Genomic DNA, 21,316 nt, shown 5'->3' on the forward strand with positions numbered 1-21,316 from the left:
TCCAGCAGTATGTGTTTGGTCATAAATATTTTAAGTAATGTAACAACAATGTAAAGAACAACAATGTAAAAAAGGTGGGGGGCGGGGAGGGATTCCAGCTGTAACACACACACACAAGGCGCTTCAAAGAAGTTTGGTGAATGCACTTACTAAAGGCACAAATTAAAATCCTATTGGCCCCAAGCCTCCAACTGCAAAAGAACCACAGAAGTCCCCTGCCTATACTACCCCACCCCCCATCTACAGAGGAGATGCCATATTTATAGGCCAGGCCCAAAACCAGAATGTAAATAAATAACTACAAGCCAAAGGATGCAACCCCTACTATACTTCACTGAGCTGTGACTCTACCAAGCCTCTTCCTCTTTTAGGACATTTTATTTTTGATCATCCCCAAGAGGAATGTGTAGGATCTTAAAGGCAAACTGGGATTATATTTGCCAATTTGAAACATTTATCAAAACTGGAATTTACCCTACACAGATAGACAGATAGAAAATAACCTTTGTTCAAGTTCATGTATTACATTATAGTTTCTAATTTTTAGAAAAGTATATTTGTAGTTTTCAACAATAGGGAAAAAGATACATAAATTAAGGAACCCCAAATAGATTATATGCAGCTATAAGCTTCAATGAAGCAACTCTTGAAATACTGACTTTATGAGTAAAAAAGAGCAACATACAAACTAATATGCTACCATCTGTTAGGAAAGAGTGGAGTGGGAGAAATATAATTATGTGTTTACTTTTGCATAAATTATAGCTATAAGGATACATAAGACACTAGAAAACCTGGTTGCCTCAAGGTAGGGGAAAAGGGGAACAAGAGTGGACGGAGATTTTTACCCTTTTACAAGTATATCTCCTGAATGTTGTATGAAGTGAATGTTTTAACTAATTCAAAACACTTTTTATAATGATTGCTAATATTCAAAGAAAGCCCTCTGTAAGCCCATTTAATCATCTGTAAAATTTGGGGGGAGGGGGAAACAATACCTATTCAAGTAGGGTTACCACGACAAAAACTGAGACCTGGCATGTCAAGTGATTCCCACAATTCCTGGCCCACTTCACAAAACATTTACAGCCGCTCGGATTTCCCACGTGCCCCTTATTCCTTGGGCCTTGTATGGTGTGCACCCACAGCAATATCTCTAGCAACTACTGTGAAATAAATGGAGAAGACCTTTCGGAAAGTATCACCAGATTTCAAATCAGCTAGCATGCTGGAATGTATTATATTGTAGGAAATCAATCATCTTCATACTTACAGGAATGCTCCAGACCTGCATTCCATCACTGTAGCCAATCATAATCAGCAAAGGCGGCTCATTTCCAGTGCTGTGTATTTCATGAAATTCCAGATTTCTTGATGTATCTACATTAGAATTAAGTAACAGACGAATTAGAAAGACACAAAGTCAAGAAAGCAACACACTTCATTAATGCCATTAGTGCTACAATTGTATCAATTGCTTCTCAATAAAAAAGTAAGTGCAGAAGTATTTGGAAGACATCATTGAAAAGACAGTTGAACAGGAAGTTGAAATCATGCAAATAGTAGTTTTTCATTTAAACAAAGTTCCTATAATTATCAGCACAAGATTTTAAAAAATCAAACTCTCACTAGAGGACGAGGGAATATTAATATCAGAAACAAAACCATCTGTAAATAGTAAGTGAAAATGAAATACTGTACCAAAATTAAATAAATATAACCATGAGAAGTACAATCATCCAGAATTTCTAATATTTGTAAATTTAGCAACGGAGGAAAATTTATGTTCCTGTATGTAAAGGAATTGAATCTTGATATGTCTGTAGACACTGGGCACAGAGTCCCCTACAAATTAATTATGTGTACTTGTATAATCAATTTTCCAACTCACATCAATTAATATTAAGCACCAGTTATATAATCAGTATTGTAAGATATTCTTATTGAACAAAACTATTGCTCCTAAGAAATGACTATTTCTAGCATCCTATTCTCAGATCACAACTGTATCTTCCATTATGATTCACTCTTTGACTTTATTAAGATTTGAATTTAAAAAAAAAGACTCCCGTTCAGCCCTGGCTGGTGTGGCTCAGCGGATTGAGCCCTGGCCTGTGAACCAAAACGTCGCCGGTCTGATTCCCCAACGAGGAGACGTGCCTGGGTTGTGGGCCAGGTCCCAGTTGTGGAGGTTCAAGAGGCAACCAATCAATGTATCTCTTACACATCAATGTTTCTCTCCCTCTCCTTCCCTTCCCCTCTCTCTAAAGGTAAATAAATAAAATCTTTTTTTTAAAAAGAGACTCCAGTTCACTGACACCCTTGCTTTCTCCCTGTAGACTAATCTTAGATTCTCCTCCCTTCTTACATTCTTAGATCGATCATCTCAGTAACTTCTGTCAATAATCTACATTCTCTTTTCCCTTTGTGTGGGATCTCTGCATAGCAAAACCCCAATCCTAGATGAACCCAACTACCCACTATCCTAGTATGTTCCATGGAGGCCAAGAACTGATACAGAAAATCAGTGAGACAGAATTGGTACCCCTATAAATTAAACAATCTCCACAAACCTCAACTGGACTCTCAAAACAGCACAACAAATTTATTCTGTTCCTAGAATTTACTCTACAATTTCTTCAATGACTTTCTTAAACCTTGTTCAAGCCCCTACTCCACCCGCTCTCTCCTCACTCAGCATAGTGTTTCATCCTGCACAGGGAAAACTAGAAACTTCTTGTTGCCAAAGACCAATGTATTGCAGCCTCTCCACCTTCCATCCTGTTACCAAGAGTTGTCTTCCCTTCTGTCTAAAGCAAATCCCTCCATCCATGCTTTGGATTCCATCCTCCGCCACCTTCTCAGGAGACTTTTTTCCCAATCATCCCTTCTCTCTATCTTCAGTTCCTAAAGAGCATTTAAAGATGCTGAAGTGCCTCCTATCTGTTACAATTTTTCAAATCAATCAGTACCAGATTTGAGATATAAATGTCATATATAAAATTAAAGTATAAAAGACAATACAGAAAAGCATTTTCATGATCACGGTACAGGGAAAGATTTCTTAACAGGACACACACACACACACAAAATCTTTAACATAAAAGATTGGCAAATTCTACTGCACTATCTTTTACATTCAAATGAAGAACTTCTGTTAATCACGAGCCACTCTGACCACAAGACTGGAGAGGCAAGCCGCCACACGGGAGACCCACAGCGAGCACAACCCCACAGGGCCCACCCAGCCACGGAAAAACTGAAAACCAATATGAAAGATAAGTCATTAGAAAACTAGGCAAGAGACATGAAAAAGACATGAAGACAGTCAAATGATTAATAAACATGAAAAGTGGCTCAACCTCATTTGTTGTAATCAAGGAAATGCTAATTAAAACCATAATGACAAAAGCCACATGATGAGAGGATGTGGAGCAAACGGGTTGCTTATTCACTGCTGGTGAATGTAAATTACTACAACCACTTTGGAACACAGCTTGACAACACACTGAAGTTGAAGATACCATACCTTTGGGCCAAGCACTTCCACTCTATACCTACTCATTAGACGCATGAGCACATACACATACACTAAGAGACATGCACGGGAATATTCATAGCAAGATTATTTGACAAGAGCCAAAAGCTGCAACCAATCCAAACGTGCAGCAACAGAATGGACAGGCACAGTGTTATATGGCTACACTGGAATACTATTCAGCACGGAAAAAAGAATGGACTACTACCATTCGCCATTACACGGATGAACCTCACAGGCACAATAAGCAAAATAAGCCAAACAGAAAAGACTATATATTGAATAATTCTATCTAGATGCAATTCAAAATCACTAGGCAGTTAGCAATATTCTATTTCTTACCCTAGGACAGGGGTGTCCAACCCATGGCCCTCAGGCCGCAGACAGCCCAGGATGGCTATGAATGGGGCCCAACACAACATCATAAATTTACTTAAAACATTACTTAGTGTTATTACTAAGTTTTATACTAACTTTTGTTACTTAGATATGTATATTTTCTATATTAGCGATCACCAACTTAGGCCCTGCTCAATTTTTTTTTCATTTTTTTTAAAGATTTTATTTATTTATTCCTAGAGAGAGGGGAAAGGAGGGAGACAGGGAGAGAAACATCAATGTGTGGTTGCCTCTCGCACGCTCCCCACCAGGGGAGCCCACAACCCAGGCATGTGCCATGACTGGGAATCAAACCAGTGACCCTTTGGATCACAGGTCAGCACTCAATCCACTGCGCCATACCACCCAGAGCTTGAGGATTTTTTTTTCCCCTTTAAAGTTAATTTATTGCATACAATATTACATAAAATTAGCAGCATAATTTTTTTCTCTTACATTTGTTTTCCCTTTTATTTGGTAACTTTCTTTTTGTTCTAATATTATTTTGGCTTGAGGATTTTAAAAGATTATCCAATAAAAGGGCTATTGCATAAGGGTTATTATATGAGGACTTTTTTGCTTATCTGTGGTGTCAGATATCACAAAAATTATGCACACACCTTTTTTTGTTCATCAGATTTCATTAGTGTTTGTGTATTTAACGTGTGGCCCAAGACAACTCTTCTTTCAGTGTGGCCCAGAGATGCCAAAAGGCTGGATGCCCCTGCCTTAGGTGATGGTTACATAGGTGTTGGATTTGTAAAAATTCATTCGCTGATCTATACTTTTGTGCTATTTACCATGATATACTTGCACAATAAATAAGGTTTTTAAACATCATGAGTTAAGGTGACAATACCCCTCTCCTTTTATTTGGCTTCATCATTCTCCTCTCCTAAAACTAAATTCCTGAATTGAGTTAACTATCATCTATTTTTCACCTCTCCCTCACTCAATATATATTTCAGGATGGTTGTTGCACCTAACACCCCTCCCAAGTGACCAACAACCTCCAAGTTGCTGTTAAAAGAGAAAACCACAGCCCAAAATGGCACCACTCAATGCTGACAGCCTGAAACCAAAGCTGGACTTAATACCTGACTTAAATGCATTTTCAACCACTCCCAGAAACATATCAGATTGGAATTTTATGGTCCAGCACCAGTAATCTGTCAGAAGGGCCCTCTCCAAGCCCCACCCCACATAGAAAGAGGCAATCTGCATAATAAACACTCTTCCCTAACTCTCTTCCCCAAAGAAAAGGTGCCTGGCCCCAAAATAATCCTTCCTTATCTTTTGTTAATAGCTCCCTTACCCACCCTTCTTCCTATAAAAACCTTCCATTTTGCACAAGCCCTTCAAGTTGCTGGAAGGGATTCTGCCCAATTCATGAGTCACTTCAAGCAATTCACTCAGCTGAATTTTGGTTTTTTGACATTGTTGAATCCAACATGTTTTTCAAGCATATTTGATTAGACTACTCAGCAGCTACGACCAATGCTCACCATTTTCTCCTTAAAATAATTTCCCTTCATTTCCCAGGCATAAACTTCTCATTTTTCTCCTATCTCTCTAGTCACCCTCTGCAGGTTCCTCCTTTTCTATCTAGTCTTTAAATATTTGAGTTATTTTTCTAAGCTAATCCTGTGGACAAAAAAGGGACTACACATTAAACATGACAAACTCAGGGGAGGCCTCCATAGAGGGCTTACAAACTCAGAGACCAAAATTAACCGCACAGGATGGTCTGAAATTAAAACTTCATGGCAGGTAGTCCTGTGCTAGGCCAGTATCTTCCTTCACAAAGGTGGATCTTTACCTTAACTGAGCCGGTTGTCTCTTTTCCTCTGCATAATACACCTTGGGAGTATCAGCCCTGGGGCACAACCTCCCACCAGAGCTAGAGACCACACCACCGATCATTTGTTATCTCATTAACTGCCAATGTTAACTGGTAACAATCAAGTAGTGTCTATCCCTTTTACTTTTATTCCAATTACAGAGACTTCCCCATTTAGCTTTCTACCTCCTCCCTAATTTATTATACCAAAGAGATTCTAACATATAAAATAAGTGGTAAAACTGCCATTTTCCAGAGCAATATCTCAGTCCATTGAGATTTTGCTTCTCGGGGATTGTCAGTTTGGCTCAAATAAACTCATATTTTCTACAGGTTTGGACCTTTCATACCTTGACAATTCCTAAACTCCCTTGTCTTCTCACAGCATACCCTCCCCTAGGTGATCCCACTGCTTCAGTTAGTGTCTGCTAGTGACTTCCTCAAAATGGGATTTTGGGTGTCTTGATAGCAGAGCAAATTCCACTCAAAAATGATTCTTCTCCCCAATCCCGATCTTCCAGGGTTCCGGGGTTCCCTCTCTTGGTGAACAGTAAGGTCAGGAAGTACCTTCTTCCCTCCCCCTAGCAATAAATCTATACTAATCCCTATCTTCCTAAACTGACTCTTCTTACAAGACCACCCTTCCCACCCTATTCCAAAAGCAAAAATAGCTTCCCACCCACACTACGGAGTGCTCAGAGTGCTTGCTTTAAAACACAAATAATGACATACCTCCTTACCTCCATCCTCTACATTTCTGACTTCCTGTTGCCCAAGTAATAAGATGAAAATCTTTAACATAGCTTATAATTAGTAATTTTTAATGTTAATTCTTTTTATAGAAATTCACTAACATCAATTTAATAACAAATGATTCTATAATATTTCCAGCAAAATTCATTATAAACTTATTTTCCTAGAGCACAATTAATCCTCTTTGTATCTAACATTTCTTGGTTTTTTACAATTTTCAGTGGCCTTTGGTATATACATCATCTGATCTGACACACAACAACACTGTTTTACATGCAGAGCTGGAACCAATTTCACTTTATCCCTGACAAGTACAAGTCAGGTATCCTACACACAAAGCTGAAGGGAAATGGAAGAACTGCTGATAGGTGATCTGACTCATCCTTCTACGACAGCTACCACTTTGATCACAGGTTGTTACTTCTAGAAAGGCTCAAAGGCCACATATAAAACCCCTGGGGTCATTATATGAACAAAATCTCATTTCTTTTTCTTTTGAAGATTGTATGTATTTATTTCCAGAGAGAGAAGGGAAGGAGAAACAGAGGGAGTGTGATTGCCTCTCACACGCCCCCTACTAGGGACCCGCCTGCCACCCAGGCATGTGCCCTGGCTGGGAACCAAACCTGCCACATTTGCTTTGCAGGCCGGCGCTCAATCCACTGAGCCACACTAGCCAGGGCATCATTTCTGTTCATTTAGGCTATGCTTAGTCATTTGGGCTATTTTTCTTTCTCTGGATGGTAGTACAGTAGATTTCCATTATTTTTCTTCAAAATTCTATACTTTGTAAAAACTTTGTATTATCCTTCAGAATTGTTATGGTTTTATTAAGTAACCCTTATTTGTTGACATTTCTTAAAATGTATATATCCTTGATCATACCATCATCACTGGTTACTCTGTCCATAACTGATCCTCTTGTCTCCTTACCGGTTTCTTTTTTCTTATTTCACCCGTAAATATGGACGTTACAGTCCTTCCTCCAGACAGGTTGCACTTGTGGCCAACTACGATGTTCTCCTTCAATTCACCCACCCTCCAAAACCTGGTCTGGTCGTACGTTATCTGTGAACCTCCCCTGATACTTACTCCACTCTCCCTCCTTAGAAAACTGTTTGCAAATTGGGAAGAAGAGGAAGGAATACTGGGTTTTCTGCTTACCTTAAAAATCTAGGTGTAAAGTGAAATTAAATCTTTCCTCCCAAACCCTCTTCTTCTGTATTCCAGGTGTGTATTAATAGCAGAAGAATACTGCCAATACCCAGTCTAAAACCTGTGCAATCATTTCTAGTGGATGTTAATAGGTGAAAAAAAGATTAAGGCAGAAAAGAATGTTTCAGCCAGAAGGCTCCCTGTACAAGATCCCAGGGCATGAAAAGTTCTGTGCCTTCAATGATCTGAAAGGCAAGTGGAGCTGAAGCACAGCTTATGAGGGGACATAGACAGGAAAAGGACTAAGACTATGAGGCACTTTTGGGACATTTAAGTGAAAATGTCTAGTAATTAGTTGAAATGGGGACAAAAGCACAGCAGAGCAGCAGCACCTTGAGTAAATATTATCTCTTCAAGATAAATATTTAGCCAACATTGTAATTGGCTAAAAACATAAAAGGGTGCAACCTGTTTCTGGAGGAAGGACTATAAAGTCCATATTTACAAGTGAAATAAGAAAAAAGAAACCGGTAAGGAGACAAGGGTCAGTTATGGACAGAGTAACCAGTGATGATGGTATGATCAAGGATATATACATTTTAAGAAAAGTCAACAAATAAGGGTTACTTAAAACCATAACAATTCTGAAGGATAATATAAAGTTTTTACAAAATTAAGAATTTAAAAGAAGAATAATGGAAGTCTACTGTACCACCATCCAGAGAAAGAAAAATAGCCCATACATTTTCCAACTCTATGCCTCCCCCCTTTTTAGGTAACTGACCTTAACCCTGCCCCCCGCCACACATCAAGCAGAAAGATAAGCACATTACCAGATGAGCCAATTCTAGCACTATATCCTTGGCTACTCCAACAACTTCAACCACCAGAAGGTGATCCAGACTGAGCATGCTGGATTCTACAAAGAACACTATTTCTTCCTCGATCACACACACAAGACAAGCAAGAATTCAGGAAGAAGTGACAAGTAGTGGAAGACTTTAAGTATCAAGCCACTACCTCTCCCAACATAGATGAAAAAAGGGTTCCATGAAAAGTAACCTCACAGGGTGATCTGGTCATAAATCCCTAAATGGGCAGGTCACTGTCACACCCCAGGCATACAACTTCTTTAGTAAAAGCATGTCTTTGCCTTAGGCAAGCCCTGTCCATTGTTTCTGTGCATCTAGGTTTGAAATGCCTCTTTCCAGAACCCTCCTTCTAAAGGGTGACCACCCTCAAGAGAACACAAAGCCAGATTAAATATCCTATAATACAATCCCTGCCTTGTCCCTGCCTTCATGTAATCCTCCTTAATTTCAAATGCATTAAAGAAGCTGTAGAACTTATTCTCTGAAGATTTTGAGATCTTACTCCCTAACTCAAATAAACTGTTATAAAAATTCTCTACAGCTTTGCCCTGGCTGGTATGGCTCAATGGATTGAATGCCAGCCTGCAAACCTAAAGGGCTGTGGTTCGATTCCCAGTTGGGGCGTATGCCTGGGTTTTGGGCCAAGGTCCCAGTTAGGGATGCGTGAGAGGCAGCCAGTCAAGGTATCTCTCACACATTGATGTTTCTCTCCCTCTCTTTCTCCCTCCTTTCCACTCTCTCTAAAAATAAATAAATAAAATCTTAAAAAAAAATGTTCTCTACAGGTTTGGATGTTTCTTACGTCCACACAAGCTATAAGAGGTAGTTTAAAAAAAAATTTCCCCATGAAAACAGTATGGTGGTTCCTCAAAAAACTAAAAACAAAATTATCATATGAGCCAACAATTACACTTATGGGTATATACTCAAAAAGAATTGAAAGCAGGCACTCAAAGAGACAGCTGTACAGCCACGTTAACAGCAGCATCACTCGCAAAGCAAAAAGGTGGACACAACCCAAGTGACCACTGAGAGATGAATGGATAAACAAAATGTGCTGTACACATACAAAGGAATATTATACAGCCTTTAAAAGAAATTTTCTATACATGCTACAACATGAATGAGCCTGAGGACATTATGCTAAGGGAAATGAGCCAGTCACACAGAGACAAATACTATATGATACCACTTATGAGGTACCTTGGGTAGTCAAATTCATAGACATAAAGTAGACCTGTGGTTGTCAGAGGCTAGTGGGAATCGAATGTGGAGTTGTTAACAGGTATAGAATATCAGCTTTACAAGATGAAGAGTTCTAGAGATTGGTGGCATAATAATGTGACTGTACAGAAGGTCCTCAAATAATCAGTTTCATTCATTGTCATTTCATTATAGTGTTGATGAGATACTGTAGAAAATTAACTCACTCATATCAATCAGCCTATGGTAAAATTGGTTTTTTTACACTTTGTCCCACCACAGTTCAAAGAACCTATCAACAGTGTTAAGTGAGGACTTATTAAAGACTACTAAACTGTACACTTAAAAATGGTTCGGTAGAAAAACTTTACGTGCATTTTACCACAATGTTTAAATTTTTTTAGATTACCTTAAACCAATCACTTGCAACTGAAAAAAGGGATGTGGAATATAAAAATTAGTACCTAAGTTTAGTACTGGAACTTGATAATAGAACTGGCCAAGTCTGTAAGTCTAGGGGATCCTAAGAATTTCCCCTCGTAAATTAGAGATTTGGCAGTTCTTCTTACAGTGTAGTAAACCAGGTGGATAACCTGATGTGTTTTGACTATATGCACACTCTTAGGGAATGTGACAGAAAAATGTCAGGATATTAAACTCCTTTGGCTACGTCTCTTCCTGTAGGGCGCCTTTAGAAAAACAAGCTGAGGGATAAATCAGACTGCTGGAAAAGAGGAACGGGACAGTGATCCTGCTATAAAGGGACTCTGCCCCACTCTCTAATGAACTCCCAAAACAGTGATGTCTACTTAATAATCACGAAAATTATCACACTGATTAGAAATGGAGACACCTAGGAGGACCCAAGGTGGGGGGGGGGATGCCCCACCCTATCCATGATAAACCATATCAAACAGGATGTAGCCTGGAGGCAAGGGGCCAACTGGAAGTACTTTAAACTTTCAGGCAGAAAAGGAGAGGCTCCCAGGACTGTTGGGAGAAAGAGAGCAATCACCGGAGCAGAGCTCAATTCAAACACTGTATCATAGTTATTAATAAAGAAGGAAAAGGAAGGATATACTAGTAAACAATGAAATCTGAGTCACAAAATGAAAATTAAAAATACAATAAGATTTCTAAAAGAAATATAGTAGGAAAAGTTTGTATGTCATAAATAATCACCCCTACAAATGAATGTTTTATTCCCTGTAAAGAGGGCCCAACAAGTTGTCATTATTTGAATGACCCAGCTGACAGAGAATCCAAAATTTTAAGGAACCAATTTGTAGAAACAATACTTGACCTCTCCCATCCTGGAGAGTAGCTTTTAAAGGAAAATGTGGCTTACATTTGAAAAGTCTAGAGGAGATAAATCAAGGTCCAACTAGAAAATTAAAACAATTCAGTGTATTTACATTGGGAATTCAATGCAGAACACTGGTTAGCTGAGAAGCCAAAAAAGGGAACTGTGAGGCAACCTACTGGATTAGCAAGGCAGGAAGTCATTACCACCCCTAGGCTAGGAAGACACAGCAGGAACTGCACTGGTGGTGGAGTTGCCCAGGGGAACCTAGAACCACAGAGGAAATGAGGGAATAATTCTCTTCCCTCTCTCCCATCCTCTCATTCAATTTCTCACCAGTGCCTCCCAAACTCAGCCAGAAGATGACAGATATGGTAGCCTGGGAAACAGACAAAAGGCAACCCCCTCTCATTTGGACTTAAAGTTTAAGGCTAGGTATGATATGTTACAGTTACTTGTATAGTATGCTATTAGTTCTAATGAAGTCTCTGTAGTGTGATTATGCTACGTTTTAAATTAAATATAAATTTACTTTGAAAACTAAAAAGTTACTGAAAGAGAAATGAATCTGACTCAAGAAAGGGTTCTTTGTTGGAATCAGGTCAACCTCAAGCAAACATTTAATTCATATGTCCCAAAAAGTTAAAACCATACCATTTAAATCTGCATTTTCAAATCTGACCCAGACTATTTTCTCCTTTTCTTCCGTTAGAGGTGTTCCACTGTAAGCCTGTATAGTAAACAGAAATGTTTGAATAGAAATATTTTACAGCTCTGACATTACTGATGTTCACAACAAAGAGTCACTTAAATAAAGTCAACCCTATCCCTCTATAATTTCACCAAGCCTGCATCTTGGAAGCTAGTACATTTTGTACTATTTTTATTCCCAAAGTTATCCAGAAGTCTGATTACCTTGGTCAAGAAAAGGGGGTTTAGCCTACTAAGGAACTACAGAAACCTAAAAGAGAATGACCCTAGTCTACTAGGAAGCATCACTATAATTCAATGGTGCTCAAAAAACTCCATCATCCTCTATATTGGTCAACAAATAAGAAGGCTTAAGAAAGAAACAAAACCACCAAAGGTATCTATTTAGCATCCAGGTATTTATGATCAGGCAACTGCACTCTACCCAGAATTGTCAAAAGTATTTCTTATAGCATAAGGGATATAGTCAATAACATTGTAATAATCATGTATGGCGCCAGGTGGGCACTAGGACTATCAGGGGGTGGGGAGGCACAGGGATCACTTCATACATTATATAATTGTCTAACCACCAGGCTGAAACCAGTAAGTACTGAATGTCAACTCTAACTGAAAAATAATTTTTAATGTACTGACATTATAAATAAAATAGGATAATATATGCATAATACCTCATTTTCCTAAACCATAAAACAATTAAAAGCTTTATTTGTTTTTCTCTTCTAGGCTTAGAAATATAGCACAAAAATACAAGAATAAATTGACTTGTCTGTAGTCACAAAAAAAAGGCAGGGGTGGTGTGGTGTGGTATTACTTTCTGCTTGCCTCCAGTTCTCCAGTTGAAGGTCAGTGTTGGGGGTGGGAAACAATGTATCACTTTTTCAGTCTCTGACCTGGCTTCTAGATTCAACCTATTAGCTAGTTCCTACAAGCTTGCAAGGGTCACAAAGATAAACATAAACTGTCCTAAGTCATAGGAAAAGTGTCAAGGGTACCCATCAGTATACAAAGCAAGTGTTTTTATCTAAAAATTTTTAAAGATTGTATGTACTTACAAGCATTTAGAATGTCAAAAAAAGTGGTTCTCAGTTCAGAGAACTATTATTTAATATATGTCAAAAGCATACAAAAAACTACCATCCCATATATAATTTGTGTTATATACATGACCTGCTTTAAATTTGCATGCCAATTTATAACCCCTGTACTTATCAAGCAAAGTTAATGGCCACTGAAAATACTATTAAAAGACAGTTACTTCAATAGCAGATTTACTATACACACACACACACACACAAAAAAAAAAAAAACCTTGTGATTTCAATTGTCTTTAAAAAAAAAAAAAAGAAAGAAATGAGATACGTAAAGGGTAGTCAATTCGTTTAAAGAGAAAAACCCACACTACCACCAACTTTATCTTCAGCCATCTCATCATTACCGCCATCAACTCTATCTCCCCATCTTTCTTCTCCCTTGGTCTTACTCTTCTCATCCTTGAAAAACTCTCTTTTTAAAAAATAAAACTTTTTATTCTGGAATAATCTTAGATTACTAAACACAGTACAGGAAGTTCTCATATACACCTCAACCAGATTCCCCTAAATCCCCTAATGTGAACCATGTAATCTAACCAAATCTCACCTTGCCATGGTATAGTCGTCAAAACTATGAAACTAATTGATGCATTACTATTCATTTAGCCTGAGATTTTATTGGATTTCACCAGTTCTTCCACTAATACCCTTTCTCTGGTCCAGGAGCCAATCTAAGATACAACATTACATTTAGGACAACTTCTTTTTTCCTACTTCAGGCTCTTCCCCAGTCAAAACTTTTACTCCATTACTAACAGGATTTGTTTATTTCTCCTTTTATTCTTTATCTAGTTTCTAACACATCTATACATTCATAAGTTATTGTTGAATTTTAAAAGACACAGCTAGGGCCCTGGCTGGTGCGGCTCAGTGGATTGAGTGCCAGCCTGCAAATCAAAGGGTCACCAGTTCAATTCCCAGTCAGGGCACATGCCTGAGTTCCAGGTCAGGTCCCCAGTGGGGGATGCATGAGAGGCAACCACACATTGATGTTTCTCTTCCTCTCTTTCTCACTCCCTTCACCTTTCTCAAAAAATAAATAAAATAAAATAAAATAAGACACAGCTAGGATCACTGTAGACATGTTGTGTTGTTTTATTTTTTCACTGCAATGAAAAACTTCCATTGTGTGCTACTGTCAAAGGTATAATTTTTAATAACAGCAAACTGGTCTATAGCACAATGTATCATAATTTTCTTGGCTGCTTTTGAGATTTGGGCTGACTACAATTTTTGACACTAAAAATGTGAAATTTTCAAAAATGAAAAGATCTGAGCTTTAACCTTTTTTCTTTGTTAATTTCTAATGACTTTTCATAAGTACAATTATTAGACCAAAGGTCTAATTATTAGACCACAGCTAAGGGCTTCTACCAGCCATTGATGACATCTCTTAAACACAATGGGAATTCACTCTATTTAGCTGATACCAGTCTGACACATTTACTCCCTTCAGGAGTATTTAGAGACCCCAAGAGTAATTTCCAGGCTCCATGAATTTGATGATTCCCAGAATACAGCAGGAGGTGGAACATGATATCATCAGAAAAAATATTTTCCAAATGTGTGACAACAAAGTACCAATGGGGAAGTCTGGATTAAACGTAGAAAAAAAAAGACTATGTTGTACACCTAAAACTCAAACAAAATAATACTGAATGTAAACTATAATTAAAAATAAAATTGAAATTTAAAAAAAACAGACCCTGAGTCAACAAATCTGGCCTACCACCTGTGCCCATACAGTTTTATTGTAATACAGCCATGCCCTTTGCTTTACAAAGTAAGCAGTGCTGAGTAGTTTCTACAGAGATTGTGTGAACTGCAAAATCTTATCCTATCTAGATTTTTACAGAAACAGTTTGCCAACTCTGCACTAGACCACGAAGCCTTAAGGATGGGCACAGAATATCCCCTCAACTTGAAACAGTGCCGGGTCCATAATAGGTGCTCAAGTAAATGTCTGCTGCCTGAATTTTTGCTTTCTTTCCACAGTAACTAGAATGATGACTTGCTAACATAAACTTCTTGAATGAAATTCTAACTCTTAAAGACTCTAACCACTCCCTCAAAGCCCCTGCCCACAGCCTTTCTCCTCTAGCAACCAGAACTGCTTGTTATGCAGGGTTTCCACTAGCACAAAAGGTACCTTTGTAAAAAATTTGACAAAGAGGCACTCTAGGGGAGGGCAAACTACAAAATTTTTTAAATGCCCTTCCTCAGAAACAGCCTCGTGCCAGGGCTCAGGGATGAGAAAAGAGCAGTTCATAGAAGACCTCAGTCTGGCATTCTCTGCATAACAGAAGATGCTCTCCAGCCACAGTGACCCTGTTGCCTACTATACCCAGCTAACTAGCTTCCCTCAATATCAGATACACAGCCTTCCATCTACTTCCATTGATGCTTCTTACAATGACCATTGGGACTTAATTCTTTCACTCTTTCTTCTCTATGTATTCCCTTTGCACTTAAATATTCACTCTGTGCTACCATGTGTAACACTAACTGATCTGTTGCTGCTGCCTCTGGTTGCTCCAAGAAATTTGACTTCCCTTACTAATCAAGTTCGTCAAGAAAGAAAAGCACGTGTTTCTCCTTACATGTCCTGCAGACCTGCAGACCTTGTCCTTGTGACCTATTTTCATTAAAATTGACTGAACATAATAAAGAAATACCAACATTCCTTGGTATTTGATGAATACTATTTAAAACAACTGAAATCTGGATTCTAGTGTTTTCTAAGACTCCCTCATAAAACTGGGACACTGGATCTATAAATGTTCTCTTTGAACAGTGCAGTTATATACACATTAGCAGTCAGAGAAAACAGAAACCTTCCACTTCCGTAGCTCCATTAAACAGTGCTTCCCAAAGCTCCTGTTTCATAAGGACCATCTGAGATTCTTCCTTAGAGGAAGAATCTTCCTCTTTAGGAAGAATCTCAGATACTAGATGCCACCTCAATTCCACTGTATCAAACTCTCTGGAAGAGGAGCCTGGAAATTGGCATTTTAACAAGTGTGCCAAGTGATACATACGTTAAGTATGGGCAACAGTGCACTAGAGACGATCCTGGGAGGCTAGCTCTCATTCTTCATTTCACATGTACGTAGAGGGCAGGGTAAGGGGCTCACTCTCTCATAGGTTAGAGTAACAAGGCATACTCTATGTGGCATAAAAATACTGCTCAATATGAACGAGACGTAGATTTGTGCTCAGGAGAATATTTAGTTAACATAATATCTAGTTAATGAAATGTAAAGCCTATATTGCTTGTCTCACGTCAGACAAGCAACATTTAACCAGGACAAGAGGAAGACTTTGGAAACAGAACCCAACTAGAGAGTCCCAAGTCCCACCTCTCACCTGATTTTTCTTAGGAGAGCAAGTCCTAAGGAATAATAGTTATGCCACTGTGAGCACAAAACTAAGGCATATCTAATAAATAACAAGTATAGTTCCACCATGTCCATGTCCAGGATGCTGAAACATCAAGTCATTCTGAAGTTGATGATACCATTACCAAGTTTAGGAAACAGAACATTTCAGGGGCTCCCTGGCCAATGGTAAAACCTACTGTTTCTGAAAACACAGACACTTACCTGTGGCACAACATCCTGCAGAAAAGTCACAACACTTTCCATGTAGGACTGCTCCCTACAAAGGGGTGAATTGGATAAAAGTTATCATGACAGATTAAGGCAAACATGGAAAAGCTCTTTCTATAAGCCCTAAGACAGTCATTCATAATATTTTTTAAAAGGGAGAAAAAAGACCAACTCATATAACCTGATAAAGTTCACTGTATGTTATTAAATGCAAAGGAGATGTTCACATTTTTAAACATTATCTCTTCTGAAAAGTCACGCTCTCTTAGTTTGATATAGATGACTTCTACCTCATACTTGAAGAGAGAGGACAGAAGACTTGGCTAAGGCAGGGCCTTCCTCTTGAGTCAGAGCAGAATGCCCTAGTTAGAACAAGAAAAACTGTTGCTGATGACTCCGTCTTTAGTGACCTCATCTTTAAACTGGTTATGAATTTAGTCCATTATGTGTATGTAGAAAAATAAATCTGCATTTTTCTACAGGGAACTTCTGCCATAGACAAGACATGGGAGAATATTAAAATGCATAAGAACACTAAGGTATTTTAAAAGGGAAGTATATGGATATTTGCAAATAGAGAAAAAAAATATTCAAAATACCAAATCAAATTCATTCCATAAAGATGTGAAAAACTACATTTAAGAAAATAGCCCTGGCTGGTATAGCTCAGTGGATTGAGTACGGGCCTGTGAACCAAAGGGGTGCCAGTTCGATTCCCTGTCAGGGCACATGCCTGGGTTGGGGGTCAGGTCCCCAGTAGGAGGCACGCAAGAGGCAACCACACATTGATGTTTCCCTCTTTGTCCTTCCCTTCCCTTCCCCTCTCTCTAAAAATAAATAAATAAAATCTTTATTTAAAAATTACATTTAAGAAAATAATATGAGTTATCCTAAATCCTATTTTTAAAATATGCCTTACATATCTACAAAACTAATTAGACCTAAAAAAAAATTTTTTTTGATTAGGCCTACATCTCCAAACTCATTTTTCTGCCACTCTCTTAATTTACTCTGCCTCAGTCATATGCAACTTCAATTCCTAGATGACATCAAGCTCTTCCTTTAATCAAGACCTCTATGCCAGCTGTCTGCCTCAAGTCCTTTCCACACTCTGCCTTCCCTTTCAGCCCCCCAAATTAAAGTGTTACTTCCTCAGAGAAGCCTTCCCTGGTAGCCTCAAGTAATACTCCCCATTGTCGTTCTCTATCACAGCACACTGTAGCTGCACTGATCAGAGCTGTAATTCTTTTGCTTATTTACTGTTTCCCCCACTAGAATATTAAAAAACTCTATTACAGAAAGAAATCCATCTGTCATATTTACCTCATATCTCCAGAATCTATAAGCCAGTACTTTAGGCATGGAGTAGATGCTCAAGCATTGTTAAAAAGTATTTAATGAAGATTTAAAAAAAAAAAAACCACAAAAATTGGGGATGGGTGGGGTAGGGAAAAGTGGTGGCGGGGAAATGGAAACAACTGTACTTGTACAACAATTAAAAAGAAAGAAAAATAAATTGTAAAAAACCTACAAAAATTAGGTATTGTATAACATAAAACAATAAACGTTGAATATGGTAAGGCAGCATAGACACACTGCCTGGGTTTGATCCAGGTTCCCCTTCTTGGCTGTTACCAAGAAGAATTTACGTAATTCCTCTCTACTTTGGTCTCCTCACCTTTAAAAGGAAGAGTGAAATAGTACCTAACTCATAGCTAAAAACATGCTTATTAACTTATTGCCATGGTCCATAGTTAACAAAGACATATAGCCTTGGGAAATGCAGGAGGAAAACAAAGAAAGTACTATAGTAAAATATATTACACATAAACTTTTGATAGTCTGAGAAGGCAATCTTTGTGTAATATGCTAAACTTCCCTAGTGAAATAATCAAAAATGCTACAATTCCCTTATGCATTATTTTAAAAAGCAAGAAAGTTTCACCTCTATAGCCAGGTATTTAGGGTCGTAACTGTCCACCTCAACCTACTTCAAATAGGCTAAGTTTTCTATATTTCATTTATGAAAATAGCCTGCCTTGCCCACATCTGCTCACTCTATTCCCTTTGCCTAAAACGCACCCTTGATTCTAACTTCCCAAACAGTATTCAGCCTTTGAAATATACTATAAATGTTAACTTGTCAATGAAACCTTTTTGAATTTAAAATAGGGACATACTCCCACAAAAACACTCCCTCTAAATTCTCATGCTGTTTTGCTAACATCTTTTTTATTGATTATTGTGATTTCAAGCACACATATCTTAAAACCACATTAGATGATATGCTTTTAGAAAATTGACATGCTTTGTCAAAAAGGCTTAAAATATAGAAATCTACTCTTTATATTGACCTTGAAACTTTCTGAGACATTAGAATGAGATAGATTTTACATCACGTTCTAGTAAACATACACATACATATGAATATATCTATGTGTATTACACAAAACAATACTAACTCTCAACTATATTTTCTATTACATTCTAATTTCTTTTCTAAATAATGGCCCTAATCCAATAAATTGATTTAATAACCCATTAGTTAAAAAGTATGAAAAAACATTACTCTTCAGGATTTAGCATAGTGCTTTACACGGTACTCTGTAAATGTGCTGAACACATCAACTTGACCCTCCAATTATCCCTTTTATTTGGCCTTGGCAATGACATTTATCATCCTGTAGAGCCAAAATTAAATGGATTCTACAAAAGTAATCACTGTTCAGAAAGGAAACCTGAAAGTTAGTTACTATTCTGAGTAATCTTTTCTCCAGCTATTAGGCTTATCTGAAATTTGCTTACGTGACAGCCTGGGGGCGAACCACGACTCCACCAGTACAACGACTGGGTCTTCTAGGGGAATCTGTAGCCATAGCTTCATTCACGAAACCTGTTTCCAGAACAAAAATTAGAAAAAATGGATCAGTATTGCTGAAAGTAGGGAGAAAGGTTTATGGTTGCTCACTAGCGATCCCTTGCCAAAAATGCCTAAAATGTAGGAAACTTTCCCAGCAATTCCTATGACACCAGAAAAGAGGAAAGGCAGGGGATAAGAAAAATTTATAATTCCCGATTTTTTTTATTTGAACCAAACCTCAGAACTACAAAACTACTTAAGACTCTTGCTGGACCCCTTGATCTACTGTTAACATGAATTAGAAAAGTAGGAGAACCAGATCATGGATGGGAAGCCTAGCACAGGAGCACTTCATAAAAACAAATGCGCTTACCTTTGTAAGCCAAAATTTTAAAATGTACTGAAATCTTATACTGAGATAGTGAAAATACACATGGTACAATATTTCAAGACCAAATGGAACAGTAGGGTAATACCAATCAAGACTGTTGGTGACCTGTAAGAAAGGATATTGTAACTAAGTGTGGTGATGGACATTAACTAGACTTAATGTGGTGATCGTTTCTCAAAAGTATACAAGTATCAAATCATTATGTTGTAAACCTGAAACTAGCATAATGTTATATGTCATATCTTCTTTAAAAAAGACCGCATGATCATACTTTAGCAGGATTTTTAAAATCAATTTTGTTAACACCTTGCTACTAAAACCTAACCACCAGTCTAAGTAATAAACTTCTGACATTAGAAGCCCCTTATCCTTTCCTGTCCAACACTGAATCCTGACCGCTGAATGTCTAATAAGCATCTGATCCATTGGGGAGGTTTCAAGAGCATGGAGTGTACTTGGTTAAGGTTTAAAGGAGGACTGACAGGAATATTAAATAACTCTTACAGGGCTCAGGAGAGCCCACAGCCTGGAACTAATCTTGTGAGCCCCTAAAGCCCTCACTTCTAAGTAGGGTACATTCTATCACCTTATTTGACAACTTCCAAAATGGTAAGTCCCATCTGCTACAATCAAAACACCCTCTGCCCCAACTAGCCAAGGAACCCCTTCCTCAATGGGTATCTTCACCTCCAGCCCCCCAGCCCTCTCATTTCTATACCACCCTTTATTTCCGAAAAAAAAAGCCTCCCAAGAACTGTCCTAGGAGAGCCCTGTCCAGAGAACGACCCTGGCCAGTCTCTCAGGCCCCAGTCTCCTGAAAGACACTAGCGAAATGCTAACCCCTTAACCTCCAACACGGGGCCAACGCTGCCCCCGGCCGCCCTCTGGCCCCTTGCCCTTGCTGCCTCCCCTCCCCCTCCAATTTCGACAGCTCTCCCTCGCTGAATTCCTGCTAGTCAAGCCCTTTCTCCTCACGCTGCTTGGCCCCCGTCCTCTCCAAGGCTTCCCAAAGCGACAGCACCGCCAGCCTTCTCACCGGCCGCCCCGCCGGTAAACGCTGTTCTCCAGCTCAAGGCTCACTGTTTGGAGTCTCCTCGAGATTGACAGCTACCACTTCCTACCACGCCTCAGCGGAACTACCATTTTAGCCAATCCCAGAAGCAAACTGGCTAAGCCGGGGAGCCGCCCTTAGAGGTCATCTTCGCCAACCAGCAAGTAGAAAAGAGGTGGACCCGCCTCCTGAAATTATCCAATCCGCTGGGGCTCCAGGAAAAACAAAACAGTATGTAAATTCGGACAAAACCGAGGTGTCAGGTTCGGTCGCGATCGCCGGCAGGTGGGGAGGAATTACGGACACGTCTATTTTCCGTTGCAGACAGTACCTCCGTGGCTTTGTTAGAAAGCATCACGCCGCATACTCCTGTACACCTCACCTGAGAGTCTCAGACTGGGAATCCAAGGGCCCCGGGACTGGTCTGTTTACATCGAATTCTCGCGACAGCTGGTTCGAAGCTCAAAGCACGTGGACATGGCAGCTGCCAATCACTTTTAGTTGGCCACTTACCCATTCCGAGCCCGCCTTCTGCTCCGCCTTTGTAGATGTGTTTACC

General features: G+C 38.9%; 1 protein-coding gene across 21 annotated transcripts in view; it reads right to left on the reverse strand.

Moving 5' to 3' along the window:
• Positions 1–21,159, reverse strand: part of BCAS3 (BCAS3 microtubule associated cell migration factor) — a 487,145-nt gene extending 465,986 nt beyond the window's left edge. For 13 of the 21 annotated variants that reach the window (XM_071219340.1, XM_071219341.1, XM_071219337.1 and 10 more), the window contains exons 1-5: positions 20,682–20,817; positions 19,261–19,348; positions 16,450–16,504; positions 11,697–11,772; positions 1,274–1,380 (exon numbers count right to left, since the gene is read on the reverse strand). In XM_071219340.1, coding sequence (XP_071075441.1) covers positions 1,274–1,380; positions 11,697–11,772; positions 16,450–16,504; positions 19,261–19,331 — 309 coding nt within the window. In that variant the 5' untranslated portion in view covers positions 19,332–19,348; positions 20,682–20,817. Of the gene's footprint in view, positions 1–1,273; positions 1,381–11,696; positions 11,773–16,449; positions 16,505–19,260; positions 19,349–20,681; positions 20,839–21,088; positions 21,111–21,139 lie in introns of those variants that run through there. The other 8 variants (XM_024573300.4, XM_045182544.3, XM_053930623.2 and 5 more) reach the window with 5 other exon arrangements.
• Positions 21,160–21,316: the final 157 nt, after the last annotated feature.

The sequence above is a fragment of the Desmodus rotundus genome, chromosome 9 (genome assembly GCF_022682495.2).
Source record: "Desmodus rotundus isolate HL8 chromosome 9, HLdesRot8A.1, whole genome shotgun sequence".
NCBI lineage: Eukaryota > Metazoa > Chordata > Mammalia > Chiroptera > Phyllostomidae > Desmodus > Desmodus rotundus.